The following is a 19,381-nucleotide window of genomic DNA, read 5'->3' on the forward strand; positions in this document are numbered from 1 at the left end:
CGGAATGCGTGCAAGTGTGTATTTAGTTATTGGAATAATCTTCGAATTAATGATTAATTGACGATTCAATTTCAATGGCGGTTTTGTGATTGTGTGGCGAGTGTTGTACGCTCTTGACGGCCACTCTTTTCTTTTATGATTTTGGTGGTGTACGCGGTGTGCCGTTCTAGAGGCATTTCCGTTAATCGCGTTCGTGTGCGAGTAGAGTCTTGGTGGTTAACTATCCTTATGTATGTAGGTAACCGGGTTAATGGTTAGGACCAAGTTGGAAAGGTGTAAGCCTTGGTGTTCCAAGCGCCTCCTTAGTGTCGAGATGGAATATAAGTAGACTAGCTATGCGGCCTAGGTGGATAGTGACTAGCAGGTGCTGCTAGGAAGCCATGGGTGTCGAGCCGTAAGGTTCGTTAGATTTGTGTGACCGCGTGTAGTTAGGTGACGTGTGACATCAGGAGTAGACCCCGTAAGGGTCGAGTCTGGGAGACTCGGTGTTAGTAATCGGAGTTGGATAACACAACGTCAGGTGCCTCCTTATACCTACTAGTGTAACTTTTGACCCCGATGATGTGATTGCTTTGATTTTGGTTACCGGTGAGAAACTCGAATTTACAACGGTGGTATAGTGTGATGTTTAGCGAGCGTTGACACTCAAATGATTTGAAAGACCGAGGTTCGAATATCTTATAGCGAGTCCTTGGAAGGATTATTTAGTATGACCAACGCCGGAGAATGCGGAAAAGTTCCTATCTAGTGGACGTGATAAGCGAACGGGTGTCGCTCATTTAGGAAAGGAAAGCTTCGATGGTCTTCGAAAAAGTCCCAAGTTGGACTTTGGGGTTAATTGCGAAGGTGGTTAGCAACGTGAGACGGTATGGCGAAGTTCCCGATAGAGGGATACGAGAGATTTTCGGAAAGTGTCGGGATGATTCCCGAATATTCCACGATTGTTAGACGTGACGACAATGATTGTCGATGGATTGTACTACTTTTAGGACGATTGTGGAGTGTAGGGTACTAGTTTGGATACTCGGCGTAGGAGCAAGCAGTTGTGGTTGTTTTGTCGGGTTGATTACCCGATATCGTTGTTATGATAAAATGATAAGGCTTTTGGAAAAAAAAAAATATATTATGGTGTTTCCACGGTATACTTCCGAGTGAGTGGTAAGAATTTTGATTGAATGGAAATGAGAACCCGGATGGGTGATTGCTACATGTGCAATTCCGCATTGGAGACGGAAATGTTCAAGGTAGAAATGTTTAACTTCTAGTTTTGGTGCGGATCACGAGGACGTGATCTAATCTAAGTGGGGGAGAGTTGTAAGACCCGAATATTTGTTGTGTACACATGTGTAAATAAGCTACTTGAAGTGGGGTTCTTGTTGTACATTTAAAAAGAAGTCAGAATCTGGCCTGGTGATATTGCGCGCCGCGCAGCCTTCTGGCGCGCCGCGCCACTTGCCTGCGACAGATTCCCCTTTCTTTTTAAATTAGATATTTTGAGGGTATTTTGGTAAAATCACTTGGAGGCCGAATTTATTACCCTAGATCAGTTTTGGGGAGCTCATTTACTACTCCCACAACAACCCCATCTTCTCCAATTAAACTCTAGAGAGAGAGTGCAATCCTTGAGAGAGAAAGCTCCATCAAAGGGTGAAAGAGGTTGAATCGGGTCTTAGTGCGAGTTCTAAAGTCGTTCATCTAGTCGCTAGCTACGTAGTGATTGTGTTGGTAAGTCCTAAAACCTAGATTCTTACTTTAATTGCATTAAGGGTTAGGGTTTGGGTTAGTGATGCACACAAAACCCACTTGCTAGTAATTTGGGGGTTTTGGGTGAATTTGGGTCATGTAGACTCAAAGGTAACTAATTAGGGTTTTCAAAGTGTTAATTTATGTTTATGAACCTAATTAGTTAGTTAAAGCACTAGAACACTTCAATGATATGTAAATGGGTGTTAATTGGTCATGGATGACCCAAATGGGTGTGTTGACCTTGAAATGGGTCAAATGGGTCTTTAATGACCTAAGTGGCCTAGTAATTATGAAAACGAGTTAGCCTTGTGACCTAAATGTGTTTTAAACCCATCTTGACAAATGATTAGGGTTTTGGTGTGTGTTGACCCAATGTAGGGTTAAGGGTGCAAATGGGTTGAAATTGCACTTTGGGTCAAAATGACTTAGGAAGGGTGAAAGAATTGGTTGACCGACTTGAGTTGCGTTTGATAATATGTATAATGTGATAGGTACGTTACTTTGAGGTTTCGCAAGCTCGGGTATCTTTTCACAAGACTTTGAGGTGAGTGGAATGATTATATGCGTATGTATATAATGTATCTATTTGTTGTAGCGTGAAAGGTGTAGTGTCGAGGTGTTAAGACACCACGTTTCACGTGAAGAGTGTAGCATCGAGGTGTTAAGATGCCACTCGGGTGTAGCATCGAGGTGTTAAGATGCCACCTAGGAGTGTAGTGTCGAGGTGTTAAGACACCACTCCGTAAAATAATGAGTGAAGCATCGAGGTGTTAAGATGCCACTCGGGGTGAAGTGCCGAGGTGTTAAGGTGCCACCCTAGGGGTTAGTGGTGCGAGGTGTTAAGTGCCCTAACGGATGTTATGAACACCGATGGCGTTTTCGCGAGCGCCGTTCCCTTGTACTATTGGTTAACCATGGTTATTTGTGTTGTAAGCATATTATATTATTCGAGTTATATTTATATGCGGTTGTTATGTTAGCTTGTGGTATGGGAGAATTATAGCTTGATATTGCGACGATAAGCTAATGTTGTTTGCTAGCATGTTTGCGGTTGTGTAAGTGTATGCAAGTAGGTATAATTATATATGTATTCGTATAATTATTGCATTCACTAAGCTTTGCTTACCCTCTCGTTGTTTACCATTTTATAGGTTCGGTTTTGGACAAGGGTAAGGGCATCGTTTTGGACTAAAGATCCCGCTTGATGCTAGGGGACGCTTTTGGCTTTAGTAGCTCTTGGAGTTTGACCGATAGTTGGGTAGTTTAATCCCAAACGCCATGCTCATTGTGTAGTTTGGAACTTAAACTTTTTGGTGGTCGAAACTCGTAAATTGTATTAAACTCGTAAAACGGCCGATGTGGGCCCCGCTTGTAAAACTTTAATTTTTTGTTTGAAACATGTTAGTTTTACATATTTGGTTGTATGGTAAAAAGCGTTTTGTCTAAAAGTGCCGGGAACTAGTCAATCTTTTCGCGGTTAAAAGTCCCGGGGACAGCCAGATATGGCGCGGCGCGCGGGCCATATGGCACGGCGCGCCGATGGTCTGCAACAGAAATTTTTTTTTATTTCTTATTTTCACAAGGTTTTGTCGGGTGTTGGTTTGGGTTGTTACAGATTAAACATATCTTTTAGATGGGTTGGACCTTAGAAGTTGGCTCGCCTCAGCTTCTCCAAACCCAAATATTTATATTGTGATTCCGCTATTTAGATTCTTTGAAGATACATGAACGATGTGGTGTTTAATTCCGCTAAGATAAAGAAAAGCCATATTTTAGATCTTATTAGTTTGAACTCTTTTGATTGTTTATCTTCTAGATATAAGAAAGTCATATCGACTCGAATGTTTGGCTTCAATTTCCTTTAAATTGCATGTAATTTTCCTAGCGTCTTGCTAGTTTTAATATATTTTTATTTGCGTTCTAAAAAAAAATATTAACAAAAAACTCGAATATAAAACACCACAACCACAATTTTTAAAGGGGTGAAAAGTATTGATCTATTCTACAATAAGCAGTTTGAGGGGAAATGTTAGTATTATAGTTATATGCAACCTTATTTGTCAAAAGATTGGTTATTAAATTGTGGTTTCTAGTTGATTGCAGGGTTATGTATGGAGTCTCTGAATTCTAAGGGACTGCCCTGCATATATTTTGGACTCCAAATGGGCTGCTATCGTGGGCTAGAAGAGTTAAATAGGCTGGATGCTTGTTGATGGGATTAAAGGGCCCAAATTGATTTTCCTCTGTATTTTTATCGATTAAAGAGGGGGTAATTGTTCAAAGGGAAATTGATCAAAATACACTTTTTTTTAAGGCTTCAAACAAAATACACTTTTTTTTTTAAAATTGTCTTTTTACACCATTCGGTAGACGGGATTCCGTCTACCACCTTTATCTGTCGTCTACTACCATTTTTACAAAGTAGTCGACGGTGAGATAAAGGTGGTAGCCGAATTCCCGTCTACTGGCAGGGTTAGTAGACAGCGCGAACAAAGCAGTATACAGACATTTACAAAGTAGTCGACCGTCTACTGCCTTGTTGTTGCTGTCTACTGCCTTGTTGTTGCTGTCTACTGCCTTGTTAGTGTTTACAAGGCAGTAGACAGCAACAACAAGGCAGTAGACAGCAACAACAAGGCAGTACCACCTTTATCTGTCGTCTACTACCATTTTTACAAAGTAGTCGACGGTGAGATAAAGGTGGTAGACAGAATTTACAAAGTAGTCGACCGTCTACTGCCTTGTTGTTGCTGTCTACTGCCTTGTTGCTGCTGTCTACTGCCTTGTAGACACTAACAAGGCAGTAGACAGCAACAACAAGGCAGTAGACAGCAACAACAAGGCAGTAGACGGTCGACTACTTTGTAAATTTCTGTCTACTGCTTTGTTCTCGCTGTCTACTAACCCTGCCAGTAGACGGGAATTCTGTCTACCACCTTTATCTCACCGTTGACTACTTTGTAAAAATGGTAGTAGACGACAGATAAAGGTGGTAGACGGAATCCCGTCTACCGAATGGTGTAAAAAGACAATTTTTAAAAAAAAAGTGTATTTTGTTTGAAGCCTCCAAAAAAGTGTATTTTAAACAATTTCCCTTGTTCAAAATACACTTTTTTTTTTGACTTCAAACAAAATACACTTTTTTTAAAAAAATTGTCTTTTTACACCATTCGGTAGACGGGATTTCCGTCTACCACCTTTATCTGTCGTCTACTACCATTTTTACAAAGTAGTCGACGGTGAGATAAAGGTGGTAGACAGAATCTACAAAGTAGTCGACCGTCTACTGCCTTGTTGCTGCTGTCTACTGCATTGTTGTTGCTGTCTACTGCCTTGTAGACACTAACAAGGGAGTAGACAGCAACAACAAGGCAGTAGACAGCAACAACAAGGCAGTAGACGGTCAACTACTTTGTAAATGTCTGTCTACTGCTTTGTTCTCGCTGTCTACTAACCCTGCCAGTAGACGGGAATTCGTCTACTACCTTTATCTCACCGTCGACTACTTTGTAAAAATGGTAGTAGACGACAGATAAAGGTGGTAGACGGAAATGCCTTGTAGACACTAACAAGGGAGCAGACAGCAACAACAAGGCAGTAGACAAAAACAACAAGGCAATAGACGGTCGACTACTTTGTAAATGTCTGTCTACTGCTTTTACGAGTCCGAAGGCTTCAACAATAACGAAATCTACAAATCCGCACAACTCTACCTATCTGCTCGAATCACTCCCGACATCCACCGTCTAAAAGTCACCAAAATCCCTAAGCAGAAAGACATCGCGGTTGAGATGGAAACCAACGAGGAGTTCATGGATGTTTACAATGGAGTAAAACTCTACTGGATTATGGTTTCTAAAAAGACGCCTGCTAGAGAATACCGTGGTGACGGTGACGAAGATTATTCTTTACGGTACGATCTCCGGTCACTGGAACTCACGTTTCATCGAGACCACAAAGATATGGTGTTGAACGACTACTTGCCTCATATAATTAAACACGCCGAGATAAAAAAACGTGAACAAAAAAACGTCAAGTTATTCACGGTCAATACTAGATCGTATTCATCCGGAACGTCCACGTGGACATCCGTGAATCTTGACCATCCAGCTAAGTTTGCCACGTTGGCAATGGATACGGGTATCAAGGAAAAAGTGATGAAGGATTTGGATAGGTTTGTTGAAAGGAGGGAATATTATAGGAAAGTAGGAAAGGCGTGGAAGAGAGGTTATTTATTGTACGGTCCACCTGGGACAGGTAAATCAAGCTTGATTGCTGCTATGGCGAATCACTTGAATTTTGATATATATGATTTGGAATTAACTGATGTTAAGTCCAACTTTGAGCTAAGGTCATTGTTGTTAGCAACTGCGAATCGGTCGATACTGGTGGTGGAGGACATCGATTGCTCGGCGAAGTTGCACAATCGAGTGGCAGCAACAGAGGATGCTCAAAATATTAATAATGATGACTCTCATAAAAAGAAAACGGTAAATCCTCTTTCCGAATATTTTCTTTCTTATAGCTATCTATAGGTTCTGTATCCGAGATTTGTTAAAAAAAAAAAAAGTTAAATTTTTTTTTTTTTTGATATGATACTGATTTGAGATGAAACACTAAATTAAGTACATATTTTATTTTCATTAAGAAAACATAAAACTATGAAAACGAATTGTATTTACTTTCTTTTTTGCTTTTCTTCTCTAAACTATTTAAGAATTTTACCTACTTTTAAGAGTATAAACAAGTCGAGCAGAGTTCGAGCTCAACTATGCTCGAGCTCGGCTCTTTTAATTAAATTTTACAGAGCTCGAGCTAGCTTAATATCTCATACTTGAGCTTGGCTCGTTTAATTTGATAACATAAAAGTTCGAGTTTGACTCATTTATTACATGATATTTTGGGTATTAGTATTATTTTAATTAATTATTAATTATAATACATATTTATTTTTGTATATTATTTTATCTACATAAGATTTACTATTAATATTTTAACTATTATATATATAACAGGTTTAGTTATTCTTATGTAGTACTTATATAATATAATATTATAATATTATAAAAGTAGTTATTAATGTATATAATGAAAAGTTCGATTAGACTCACGAGTTTGTTCTAGCTCGAGATATGAACTTCGAGCTCGTAACTCTTTACTAAACGAGCTTCAAAATATGCTCATGCTCGGGCGCGAGCTCGTTTCAGTTCGGCAAGAATCAAGTTTTTCACGAGTCGAGCTCGAGTAGCTCGAGATATCATACACCCCCAAAATATTTTGATATCCTTAGTACTAATGATTTGTTTACATATAGGTAACTTTGTCGGGTTTTCTCAATTTCATTGACGGATTATGGTCAAGTTGTGGTGATGAAAGGATCATCATATTCACAACAAATCACAAAGACAAACTAGATCCTGCACTTCTTCGTCCTGGACATATGGACGTTCACATTCATATGTCATATTGCACTCCATGCGGGTTTCGCCTTTTGGCCAGCAATTATCTTGGCATCACCCAACATGATCTTTACAACCAAATAGAGGATTTAGTGGTTAAGATTAATGTTACTCCGGCAGAAGTAGCAGAGCAACTACTTAAGGATGATGACCCGGATATTGTTCTCGGTGCTCTCGTTAAGTTTTTGGAGGTGAAGAAGATAGAGAATGAAGAGGAAATTGCAAAATCGGAAATCAATAAGAAAAGAATTGAAATTGAGGAAAGTTTGAAGGCGAAAATGATTAAGAATAAAGAACAAGAAAGCAATGGACAATATGAGAGCGATTAGAGTGTTTTATATTTATCAGCTAGTATTTTTAACAATATTATTGATGTTTAGGTTTCATTGTACGATTGCAATCAGGTACTATGTGTTTAAGCAAATTGCAACGTTTGACTATTTACCTTGATATAAGTACTAGTTAACCCGCAGTTTCGCGAGTTTTATTAAATTATGATATTTTAAGACAATATTCAACCACGATAACACAAATAAATAATGGGAAAAATGTATGAAAATGCATTAAACTTTCACCAAATTCTTATTGTATGCGTCCAACTTTCAAATCTCATATTGTATGCATTTAATTTTCTAAATTGTCCTATTGTATATATTTAACCTGCTATAATAGGTAACCTTTCAAGTCACCTCAATTTCATTTTTAAATATCTACATTATTGGTCCCTCATGTTTGTAAATCCTAATTTCATTGGTCCCTTCATCATTATCCATCATCTTAAATATCTTCATCTTTCTCAATCAAACCTTATGTGATGCCCCGTACAAAATCATCGTGTACGAATCATCAACAACAGGATCATTACAAGGTTAAGTACTATATGCGTTTTCAAAAAGAGTTTGCATTCATTAATAAAGTGATGTCTAAACCAACATCGAATGTTTTACAATCCAAAAGCATGCTTCACTAAGTAGAAGCAAATAATAAGTGTATGTGACCACAACGGTCGTTACAAGTCATAGTTCAAAAGTACTAATGTTTGAATGCAAAATAAAGTAGTTCATGCGATAACAACTCTAAGCAGCGGGTGTCTACAGCACGTCTAGTACACAGCGGAAGCTAACCTCAAGCACCTGAGAAAAACATGCTTTAAAACGTCAACACAAAGGTTGGTGAGCTATAGTTTAAGTATAGTAGGCCACGAGATTTCAGTGCTACAAAGAGCGTTTCAAAACAGTATGATAAAGTATATGTTAACCGTGGGCACTTGGTAACTAACTTAACTTTTATACCCCCTGAAAGTACACTTGGCAAGTGCGTATGTTTACGAAGTATTAAACACTCGTTAAATGCTAGCGCTACTAGCCCGAGTGGGGATGTCAAACCCTATGGATCCATATCTAAGATTCGCGTTCACCGGTTCAAAAACCAATGACTAAACGTTACCGAGCTAAAGGGAATGTTTCTGCCGTTATATAACCCACACATATATAAGTTTAAGTACTCGTGCCTAGTATGTAAAACATAAAATCCGCATGTATTCTCAGTTCCCAAAATAAGTTAAAGTAAAAAGGGAATGCTATAACTCACAATGATAAAGTAGCGGTAAAGTATGACTCGGAAAGTAAGCAAGTAATGAAGGTTGTCCAAACGGGTCCTCAACCTAAGTCAAATAGTACTAAGTCAGTAAATCGTCCGAATAGGTTTAAAAGTATGTAAATAAGGTCTTAAGGGTCATCATCATTCATCATCAAACAAAAGGCGTAAAGTAAGTTTCGTTTATGAAAGTAGTTTAAAACAAAGGCTGAGTTCGGTCAGTCACCACGGCCTCAATACCTACTGAAATAAGGTGAGACCAGTGGCCATGGCTCCGTCTATGAGTCCTTTAAGTGTGGTAAAATTTACAGAAGCAAACTCGTCTTCGTTTGACCGTGGCGACGGTCTAAGTGCGAGTAGGTCATAAATTTCTGCACAACGTTAAAGGACATAGTGACGATCGGAGGGCCATAAATCCAAAACCGTAACTCGGATTAAGACGAGTCCTATATGAAAAGTTATCTACTCGAACAGAGCTATTTGAAAATCATAATCACAACAGCCCAGGTATACTGTTCTGTTACATAAACCAGAAAACAGTAGGTAGAAGACAGAAAGCAGAAAAAAAAATGGGTTCCGGTGAGTTTGGTGCTTGATGTTCATCATGGTTCTCGTCCTTGATGCCTATAGCTTCAAGTGTACAACTCATTGATGTGTTTACATCATCCTTACCATGGTTTGACCATCATAACCCAAGTGTAAGTCTAAGACATGAAGCACAACTCACTTAAGAGTTGTATGAAGTTTGATGAACCAAAGTTACATCAAAGTCTTAGATCTAACACATACATGAACTTTAAAACTAATAATAAGTTACAAACTTGAAAGTGAACTTATGAAATCAAGATCTTAAGTTGTAGAACATAGTTCTTAGTTTGATCTTGAAGATCCAAGACTCAAAAGTCTAGATCTAACATAAGTGTACAAAGTTATAATTAAAAAGTTTCATTTACATGTTCTTGAACTTTTAAAGTTAACTTTAAGTTCAAGATTAATGAGATCAAATCTAACTTGTAGTACTTGACCATTTAAACTAACTACATGAAATTAAAGTGTATGATGTAAGGAAATAAACTAAGTAAAACAACTAGTTCATGTGTTGTTCATACTTTAAAGATTCAAACCAAAGTTTGATCTTTAAGAAAGTAAACTTTAAAGTTTACTAACATGAATTACAAGTACGAGTTTTACAACCATGAACTTACAAACTTTTGAAACAATAAATGAAGAACATAAGCTAGAACTTTATGTTCTTGTATGCCTTGTAAGAACAAGTTAGATGAAGAATCAAACTAATAAGTTTGCTTCTTGAAAGCTAGTAAGTAAGTAACAACAACTAGTAACTACAAGTAATCAAACATTAAACAAGAACAAGTAGCAACAACAAATGATGATGATGATATAAAGGGGTGTTTGTATTCGGTTTTCATCAAGAAAAAAAGGAAGAACAAGTTGTTCAAAACACTTACAAGAAAGAGAGAAAAGTGAGAGAGAATGAAATGCAAGTAGTGTGTGTTTTGGAGAATGAGGGAATACAAGTGAACTAGTAATGAGAAAATGAAAATAAAACTCCCCTAATACACCCTAAGGCGGACGGTTTGAGTGGGTCAAGGGGGGAGGAGATATTTCAATGGTTACTAGCTTGTAAAGTCTTACAAAAGTTGGATAATTAGTGTTAGTTCATGGGGATTGTAAGGTAACTAGATTCCAAGTGCATAAACTAACTAGTTACACATGAAAGTAATACTTACACATAAAAATGGGCTTAATAATCCATGTAAGATGTAGGGTGGGCTAATCAAGTCCAATAACACTTAATAAAGGCCCAAGTTCAATTAAAAGTCCAAGTATGTATGTAATTAACAAGTAAACCCAAATAAAGCCCAAGTAATTAACTAACAACTTTAGTTAATTAAAATGATTAATAAAACTTAATCATGAATGTAAATAATACTTGAAAATATTATTCGTGTAAGTCTCAGGTGTCACAAAGACGTTTCGGGCAATTAAAGTCAAGTACGTTTAATCATGGCAACATATAAATGTAATAACATACATTCGTTTAATCACACGTATTAATAATAATAATTATTAATAAATAAATGTTGGAAAAACCAGGGTCGTTACATTACCCACCTGTTAAAGAAAATTTTGTCCCGAAATTTTAAGCTGAGGTAGATAGAGGAGTCGGGAAAAGGTGAGGATACTTCTGCATCATTTGATCCTCTCGCTCCCAGGTAAACTTAGGTCCTCGTTTGGCATTCCATCGTACTCTAACGATCGAAATCTTGTTGCGTTTCAAAGTTTTGATCTCTCGATCCATAATTTCAACAGGCTCTTCCACGAAGTGGAGTTTGTCGTCAATCGTAAGTTCCTCAAGTGGTATGATAAGTTCAGGTGCAGCAAGACACTTCTTCAAGTTTGACACGTGGAAGGTAGGATGAATTGAGCTCAATTGTGCTGGAAGATCCAAACGGTAAGCAACGGGTCCAACACGTTCCAAGATTTCAAAAGGACCAATGTATCGCGGGTTTAACTTTCCGCGTTTTCCAAAACGGATCACACCTTTCCAAGGTGCAACCTTTAACATTACACGGTCACCAACATTAAATTCAAAGTCCTTACGTTTAAGATCAACATAACTCTTTTGACGGTCGCGAGCAGTCTTTAGTCTAGCTTGAATCTGAGCAATCTTCTCCGTTATTTCGTGGACTACCTCGGGTCCGGTGATTTGCTTTTCGCCTACTTCGGCCCAACAAATAGGAGATCGGTACTTGCGGCCATACAATGCTTCAAAAGGCACGACATTAATGCTTGAGTGATAATTGTTGTTGTACGAGAATTCGGCTAGTGGCAAATGCCTTTCCCAGGCCTTTCCATAATCAATGACACATGCACGCAACATGTCTTCCAACGTCTGAATCGTTCGTTCACTTTGCCCGTCAGTCTGAGGATGATAAGCAGTACTCATGTCAAGACGAGTTCCCATGGCTTCTTGCAAAGAACGCCAAAATCTAGAGGCAAAACGGGGATCGCGATCGGAGATGATCGATAAAGGTACACCGTGTCGTGATACAACCTCCTTAACGTATAATTGAGCAAGTCTTTCCATCGTATCAGTTTCCTTCATCGCTAGGAAGTGTGCAGATTTGGTAAGGCGGTCAACAATAACCCAAATAGTATCGTATCCGCCCACCGTCTTCGGCAGCTTAGTAATGAAATCCATTGTTATCCGTTCCCACTTCCATTGTGGGATTTCTGGTTGTTGAAGTAAACCAGAAGGTCTCTGATGCTCTGCTTTAACCTTTGAGCAAGTCAAACACTTACCAACATAAGTCGCAACGTCCTTCTTAAGATTCGGCCACCAATACTGTTCTTTAAGGTCGTGGTACATTTTGCCCGCTCCAGGGTGAATTGAATATCTCGATTTGTGTGCTTCATCAAGTATAAGATTCCGTGGATCTCCATAAAGAGGTACCCAAATTCTTCCGGCATAACATCGGAGTCCAGACTCCCTAACTTCGAATCGAGAGACAAGTATGTTCAAATGTTCGTGAGAGATGTTCTCCTTCTTGAGAGCCTCTTCTTGGGCTACTCGGATCTGACTGTTGAGGTTCGAATGGATGGTGATGTTCAGAGCCCTAACACGAAGATGTGTCGTCCTCTCCTTTCGGCTTAAAGCGTCAGCTACAACATTGGCATTGCCAGGGTGATAACGGAGTTCACAATTGTAGTCGTTGAGTGTCTCGACCCATCAACGCTGTCTCATATTCAGTTGCTTCTGATCAAAGATGTGCTGGAGACTCTTGTGATCGGTGAAGATAGTGCTCTTAGTTCCATACAAATAGTGTCTCCACAATTTGAGCGCAAAGACAACGGCTCCAAGTTCAAGATCATGAGTAGTGTAGTTCCGCTCGTGAATCTTCAGTTGACGGGAGGCGTAAGCGATGACCTTTGATCGTTGCATCAGTACACAACCAAAACCACTCTTCGAAGCATCGCAATAGACAACAAAATCGTCACTGCCCTCAGGAAGTGATAGGATAGGTGCGGTGGTCAACTTCTTCTTCAAAGGACGCGCAATCAGAGAAAATCCTTCGATAAACCTTCGGTAATAACCGGCGAGACCTAGGAATTGGCGAATATGAGTTAGAGTAGTGGGGGTCTCCCACTTGCTGATGGCTTCAATCTTAGCGGGATCAACTTTGATACCCTGGTCGCTCACAACATGACCCAGAAATTGTACTTCCTTTAACCAAAATTCACACTTGGAGAATTTGGCGTAAAGTTGCTCTTGTCTCAAGAGTTCAAGTACTAGTCAGAGGTGTTGCTCATGCTCTTCTTCGCTCTTAGAGTAGATGAGGATATCATCCATGAAGACGATAACAAACTTGTCCAAGTAAGGCTTGCAGACACGATTTATGAGATCCATGAACACGGCAGGTGCATTTGTCAAACCGAATGGCATCACGAGAAACTCATAATGACCATAACGGGTCCTGAATGCAGTCTTCATTACATCGCTTTCTTTCACCCTCAACTGGTGATAACCGGATCGCAAATCGATCTTTGAGTAGACACTCGATCCTTGTAGTTGATCAAAAAGATCGTCAATTCGTGGAAGGGGATACCGATTCTTGATGTAATAAATAATTTGAATGATATCAATAATTTCGGTCGCCAAACCTAATTTTATTTAATACCAATTTAATACTTTTTAGCGAACAAATTAGCGTTTATTATCAAAAGGTTAAAAATAAAATAAAATAAAAACTGTACAGACTTACCTGTGAAATAGATTTCTTAGTTATATGATCTATCCCATTCATAAGATAGTCGGTTTAATTGGTTTTCCATGGCTACATAGGCGTAACCTCGAGCATTCAGTGTCTTTTCTTCTAAACATATGAACGGTCCGTCTCTGCATAAAGTAACAAATTTGGTATTTGAATAGGTTTGATTATTTGAACATTTACCTCCATGTAACCATTTTCCGCATTTGTGACATCTTTCTAGGTGTCGTGCTCTTCTTTTCGCTGCTGATTTTGATTTTCCTTTACCAAATTGTAACTTATTATCTTCGCATCTGGATTCTTTTCTAACTCCGTCCATTCTTTCTCTGATTACTGATACTAATTCACTCGGTAGTATGTCATTATTTCGTTTAGTGATCAAAGCGTGTAGCATTAGACCATGGTTTAGTTCACAGGCAGTCTTCATTTTGTAAAAACCTAAAAAAATAAAAAATTCAGAATGAGGGGAGAAGACTAGTTCTTTAGGGTCTGCTAGGGAAAGACCATTCGGGTTCCATTTTCGAGAACTACACGAAAACAGACAATCTAACTCTAACAGAAATACATATTATCCTTTAAAGACTTGATTCTCCCCACACTTAGTTAGCTGTGGTGTCGAAATTGTGATTAACTTCGTTGTCGACTTCCATCGGACTATCTATATAATGTTTAACTCTGTGACCATTAACTTTAAATTCAATCCCATTTGAATTTATTAATTCTATCGTTCCGTATGGGAAAACTCTTTTGACTATGAATGGTCCAGACCATCTTGATTTCAATTTTCCAGGAAATAGCTTGAATCGTGAATTGAAAAGAAGAACTCTGTCTCCTTCTTTAAATTCTTTTGAACTTCTGATTCTTTTATCATGCCATTTCTTCGTTATTTCTTTATAGATTAACGAATTTTCGTATGCTTCATGTCTTAATTCTTCTAATTCGTTTAGTTGACTTAATCGTAAACGTCCGGCTTCATGTAAATCAAGATTACATGTCTTCAAAGCCCAAAATGCTTTGTGTTCAATTTCTACTGGAAGATGACATGATTTTCCATAAACAAGTCTAAAAGGTGTGGTTCCAATTGGAGTTTTGTAGGCTGTTCTAAAAGCCCAGAGTGCATCCTCCAATTTAATGGACCATTCCTTCGGATTTGATCCTACGGTTTTCTCTAGAATACGTTTTAAGGCTCGGTTGGTATTTTCAACTTGTCCACTTGTTTGTGGATGATATGCTGTGGAGATTTTATGAGTTACTGCATATCTTTTAAGAACTTTCTCAAGTTGATTATTACAGAAATGAGTAGCCCAATCACTTATTAAAGCTTTCGGTGTTCCAAACCTTGCAAAAAGACGTTTTAAAAAGTTGACTACAACTCGTGCATCGTTAGTTGGGAGAGCTTGTGCTTCCGCCCATTTAGATACATAATCAATGGCTACGAGTATATATAGATTATTATGAGATTTTGGAAATGGACCCATAAAGTCAATACCCCAAATGTCAAATACTTCACATACTTGGATGACATTTTGTGGCATTTCATCACGTTGACTTATTTTTCCGGCCCTTTGACATGCATCACAGGATTTGCAAAGAAGGTGTGCGTCTTTGTAAATTGTAGGCCAATAGAATCCAGCTTCATAAACTTTTCTTGCTGTTAGTTGAGGCCCATAATGCCCTCCTGTTGGTCCTGTGTGACAATGGTTTAATATTTTACTGGCTTCATCTCCAAATACACATCGGCGTATTATTCCATCGGGACAACTTTTAAACAGATGAGGATCTTCCCAGAAATAGTGTTTTATATCACTGAAGAATTTCTTTCGTTTTTGGTACGATAATCCTTTTTCAAGGAATCCACAAACTAAGTAGTTTGCATAGTCTGCAAACCATGGAATTTCTTTATAATCTATCTTCAATAGATATTCATCAGGAAAGTTGTCTTGTATGGCCGATTCATTCAGAACTTCTAATTCGGGATTTTCAAGACGAGAAAGATGATCATCGGCGAGATTTTCTGCTCCTCTTTTATCTCGGATTTCAATATCAAACTCTTGTAAGAGTAAGATCCAACGGATTAATCTTGGTTTAGCATCTTGTTTCGAAAATAGGTATCTAAGAGCAGAATGGTCGGTATAGACCACCGTTTTTGCTAGAACGAGATATGAACGAAATTTGTCAAAAGCAAAGACAATAGCAAGGAGTTCTTTTTCAGTAGTTGTATAATTCGTTTGTGCTCCTTGTAACGTCTTACTAGCATAATATATAGGTTGAAATCGTTTTTCAATCCTTTGTCCTAAAACGGCTCCCATTGCAAAATCACTTGCATCGCACATTAGTTCAAATGGTAGATTCCAATTTGGTGTTATCATGATCGGCGCATTAGTGAGTTTCTCTTTAAGAATATTTAAAGACTTGATACACTCATCTGAAAAGATGAATGGAGCATCCTTTTCTAGGAGTTTATTCATAGGAGTGGCAATTTTTGAAAAATCTTTTATGAAATGTTGGTAAAAACCGGCATGCCCTAGAAAACTCCTAACTCCTCTAACATTGGTGGGATGTGGAAGTTTAGCAATTACATCTACTTTAGCTCTATCCACTTCAATTCCTTCTTTTGAAATTTTATGACCAAGAACGATGCCTTCTTTAACCATGAAATGGCATTTCTCCCAATTAAGAACTAGATTTGATTGTTCGCATCTAATTAGCATTCGTTCCAGATTAACTAGATATGATTTAAATGTATCACCGAAGACTGAAAAGTCATCCATGAATACTTCGATGCATTCTTCTATCATGTCGTGAAAAATCGCCATCATACACCTTTGAAAGGTTGCAGGGGCGTTACAAAGTCCAAATGGCATGCGTTTGTAAGCAAAAGTACCATAAGGGCACGTGAATGTGGTTTTCTCTTGATCTTCGGGTGCTATTGGAATTTGAAAATATCCGGAAAATCCATCTAGAAAACAATAGTAACTATTTCCGGCTAATCTTTCCAACATTTGATCTATGAAAGGTAAGGGAAAGTGATCTTTTCTGGTGGCGTCATTTAATTTTCTATAATCAATACATACACGCCATCCTGTTACAGTCCTAGTAGGAATAAGCTCATTTTTCTCATTTGTAATGACAGTCATGCCACCCTTCTTAGGTACGCATTGAACTGGGCTTACCCATGGACTATCAGAAATTGGATAAATTAGACCTGCATCTAGCAGTTTAATAATCTCTTTCTTAACTACATCTTGCATATTAGGATTTAGTCTTCGTTGGCGTTGCACATACGTTTTATGACCTTCTTCCATAAGGATTTTATGTGTGCAATACGAAGAACTTATTCCTTTAATATCATGAATCTTCCATGCAATGGCTGGTTTATGAGCTTTCAACACAGAAATGAGTTGTGATTTCTCATTTTCAGTAAGAGAAGACGATATTATTACAGGTAATTCAGATTCACCATGTAAATAAGCGTATTCCAAATGGTTTGGAAGTGGCTTTAATTCTAATTTCAGAGGTTCTTCTATCGATGATTTATATCGATATCTGTCTTCTTCTTTTAGCATTTGAATTTCTTCTGTTGTTGGTTCATATCCATTAGCTATTAGTGTAGCTAATATTTTAGCTTCATCAATTGGTTCATTACCTTCTCCTAAAGAACATTCTCTTGTTCCTTGTAATTCTGGAAATTCTTCTAATAATTCTGCATGTGCATCTATAGTTTGAATATAATAACATGTATCATCTGCAGATTGCGGTTGTTGCATTGCCCTATCAACTGAAAAGGTAACACTCTCATCCTCTATACTTAGGGTCAGTTTCTTACCGAACACGTCTATCATTGCTTTAGCCGTGTTTAAGAATGGTCTTCCTAATATGAGAGGAACTTGAGAATCTTCTTCCATGTCCAGAACAACAAAATCTACTGGAAATACTAAAGTACCAACTTTAACTAGCATGTTCTCCATTATCCCTCTAGGATATTTTATTGATCTATCGGCTAGTTGTATGCTTATTCTTGTTGGTTTCAATTCTCCAAGGTCTAGTTTAGTGTATAGTGAATACGACATTAGATTTATACTGGCACCTAAGTCTGCCAATGCTTCTATTGAACTAAGACTTCCCAGAAAACATGGAATTGTGAAACTTCCTGGATCAGATAGTTTTTCTGGTATCTTATTCAACAGCACTGCTGAACAATTAGCATTCATAGTAACAGCCGAGAGTTCTTCCATTTTCTTTCTATTTGAAATTAGATCTTTCAAGAATTTAGCATATCTAGGCATTCCTGAAATCACATCAATGAAAGGAAGATTTACATTTATCTGTTTAAACATATCCAAAAATTTGGATTGCTCGGCTTCAAGTTTCTCTTTCTTCATTTTACTCGGGTAAGGAGGTGGTGGTTGGTATGGTTTAACATAAGGTTTAGCCTTAACTGTGTTATCTTCATTAACCTTTTCAACTACCGGTTCTTTTTCCTTATCTTGATCAGGTTGTGGTTCTTGTGGAGTAGGAATAGTTTCATCAGAAGTTACAGGTATTTCAGGTGGTTTAAGTGTTGTACCACTTCTTGTGGTAATGGCTTTAGCTGTTTCATTCTAGGGGTTAGCATTTGTATCACTAGGTAGACTTCCTGGTTTTCTTTCACCTATTAACCTTGCTAGGTTACTTACTTCTTGTTCCAGATTTTGAATAGAAGCTTGTTGATTTCTAAATGCTTGAGCATTTTGTTCATTAGTTTGTTTCTGAGATGTGAAAAACTGCGTTTGAGTTTCAACTAGCTTTGTCATCATATCTTCTAAATTCGGCTTTTTATCATCGGTTTATTGTGGTGGTTTGTTTTGAAAATTAGGTCTTTGCTGATTGTAAGTATTATTGGATACTTGTTGATTGCTAGGACCTTGTTGGTTGTTGTATGAAATATTTCGGTTATAATTCTAGTTTTGATTGTAAATCGGTCTTGGCGGTTGATAATTATTCTGATAATTATTTCCAGGCCTTTGGTTTATGTATGAAATATTCTCTCTTTGTTCCATTGTTAATTCAATACTGAGACAATCTTTTGTCAAATGTGGTCCTCCACACTGCTCACAACTAATTCGTATTGAGTGAATATCTTTAGTCATCTTTTCCATTCGTCTCTCCACAGCATCTATCTTTGCGGAAATGGAATCTAAGTCATGGCTAGAATCGGCTCTAGCTGCTTTAGATGAACTAACGATATCTTTTTCTTGGTGCCACTCATGTGAGTGGGAAGCAGTGTTATCAATAATTTTGTAAGCATCAGTTTCAGTTTTCTTCATAATAGAACCACCAGCTGCTATATCTATGTCTTTCCTTGTAGTGATGTCGCATCCTTGGTAGAATATTTGTACTATTTGACAGGTGTCTAAACCATGTTGCGGACATCCTCTTAACAACTTTCCATATCTTGTCCACGCCTCATATAGAGTTTCATTCGGTTTCTGTGTAAACGTAACAATTTCTGCTTGAAGTCTTACGGCTTTAGATGCAGGAAAGAATTGTTTAAGAAATTTGTCAACTAAAACATCCCATGTATCAATCGCCCCTTCAGGTAACGATTCCAACCAATCTTTGGCTTCTCCCTTTAAAGTCCAGGGAAATAACATGAGATATATCTGTTCATCCTCCACTTCTCGGATTTTAAATAGTGTGCAGATCCTATTAAAGGTACGTAAATGTTCATTTGGATCTTCCTTCGGCGCTCCACTAAATTGGCATTGATTAGTCACCATGTGTAGAATTTGTCCTTTGATTTCATAA

At 37.9% G+C, this 19,381-nt stretch overlaps 1 protein-coding gene across 1 annotated transcript; it reads left to right on the forward strand.

The window, feature by feature from the left end:
- The first annotated feature begins 5,387 nt into the window (after positions 1-5,387).
- Positions 5,388-7,539, forward strand: LOC139842170 (protein HYPER-SENSITIVITY-RELATED 4-like). The gene is made up of 2 exons (XM_071832341.1): positions 5,388-6,236; positions 7,061-7,539. The coding sequence occupies exons 1-2, from the start codon at positions 5,388-5,390 to the stop codon at positions 7,532-7,534; spliced, it is 1,323 nt and encodes a 440-aa protein (XP_071688442.1). The 3' UTR covers positions 7,535-7,539.
- The last annotated feature ends 11,842 nt before the right edge of the window (positions 7,540-19,381 follow it).

This window comes from Rutidosis leptorrhynchoides, chromosome 4, assembly GCF_046630445.1.
Source record: "Rutidosis leptorrhynchoides isolate AG116_Rl617_1_P2 chromosome 4, CSIRO_AGI_Rlap_v1, whole genome shotgun sequence".
Classification (NCBI taxonomy): Eukaryota; Viridiplantae; Streptophyta; class Magnoliopsida; order Asterales; family Asteraceae; genus Rutidosis; species Rutidosis leptorrhynchoides.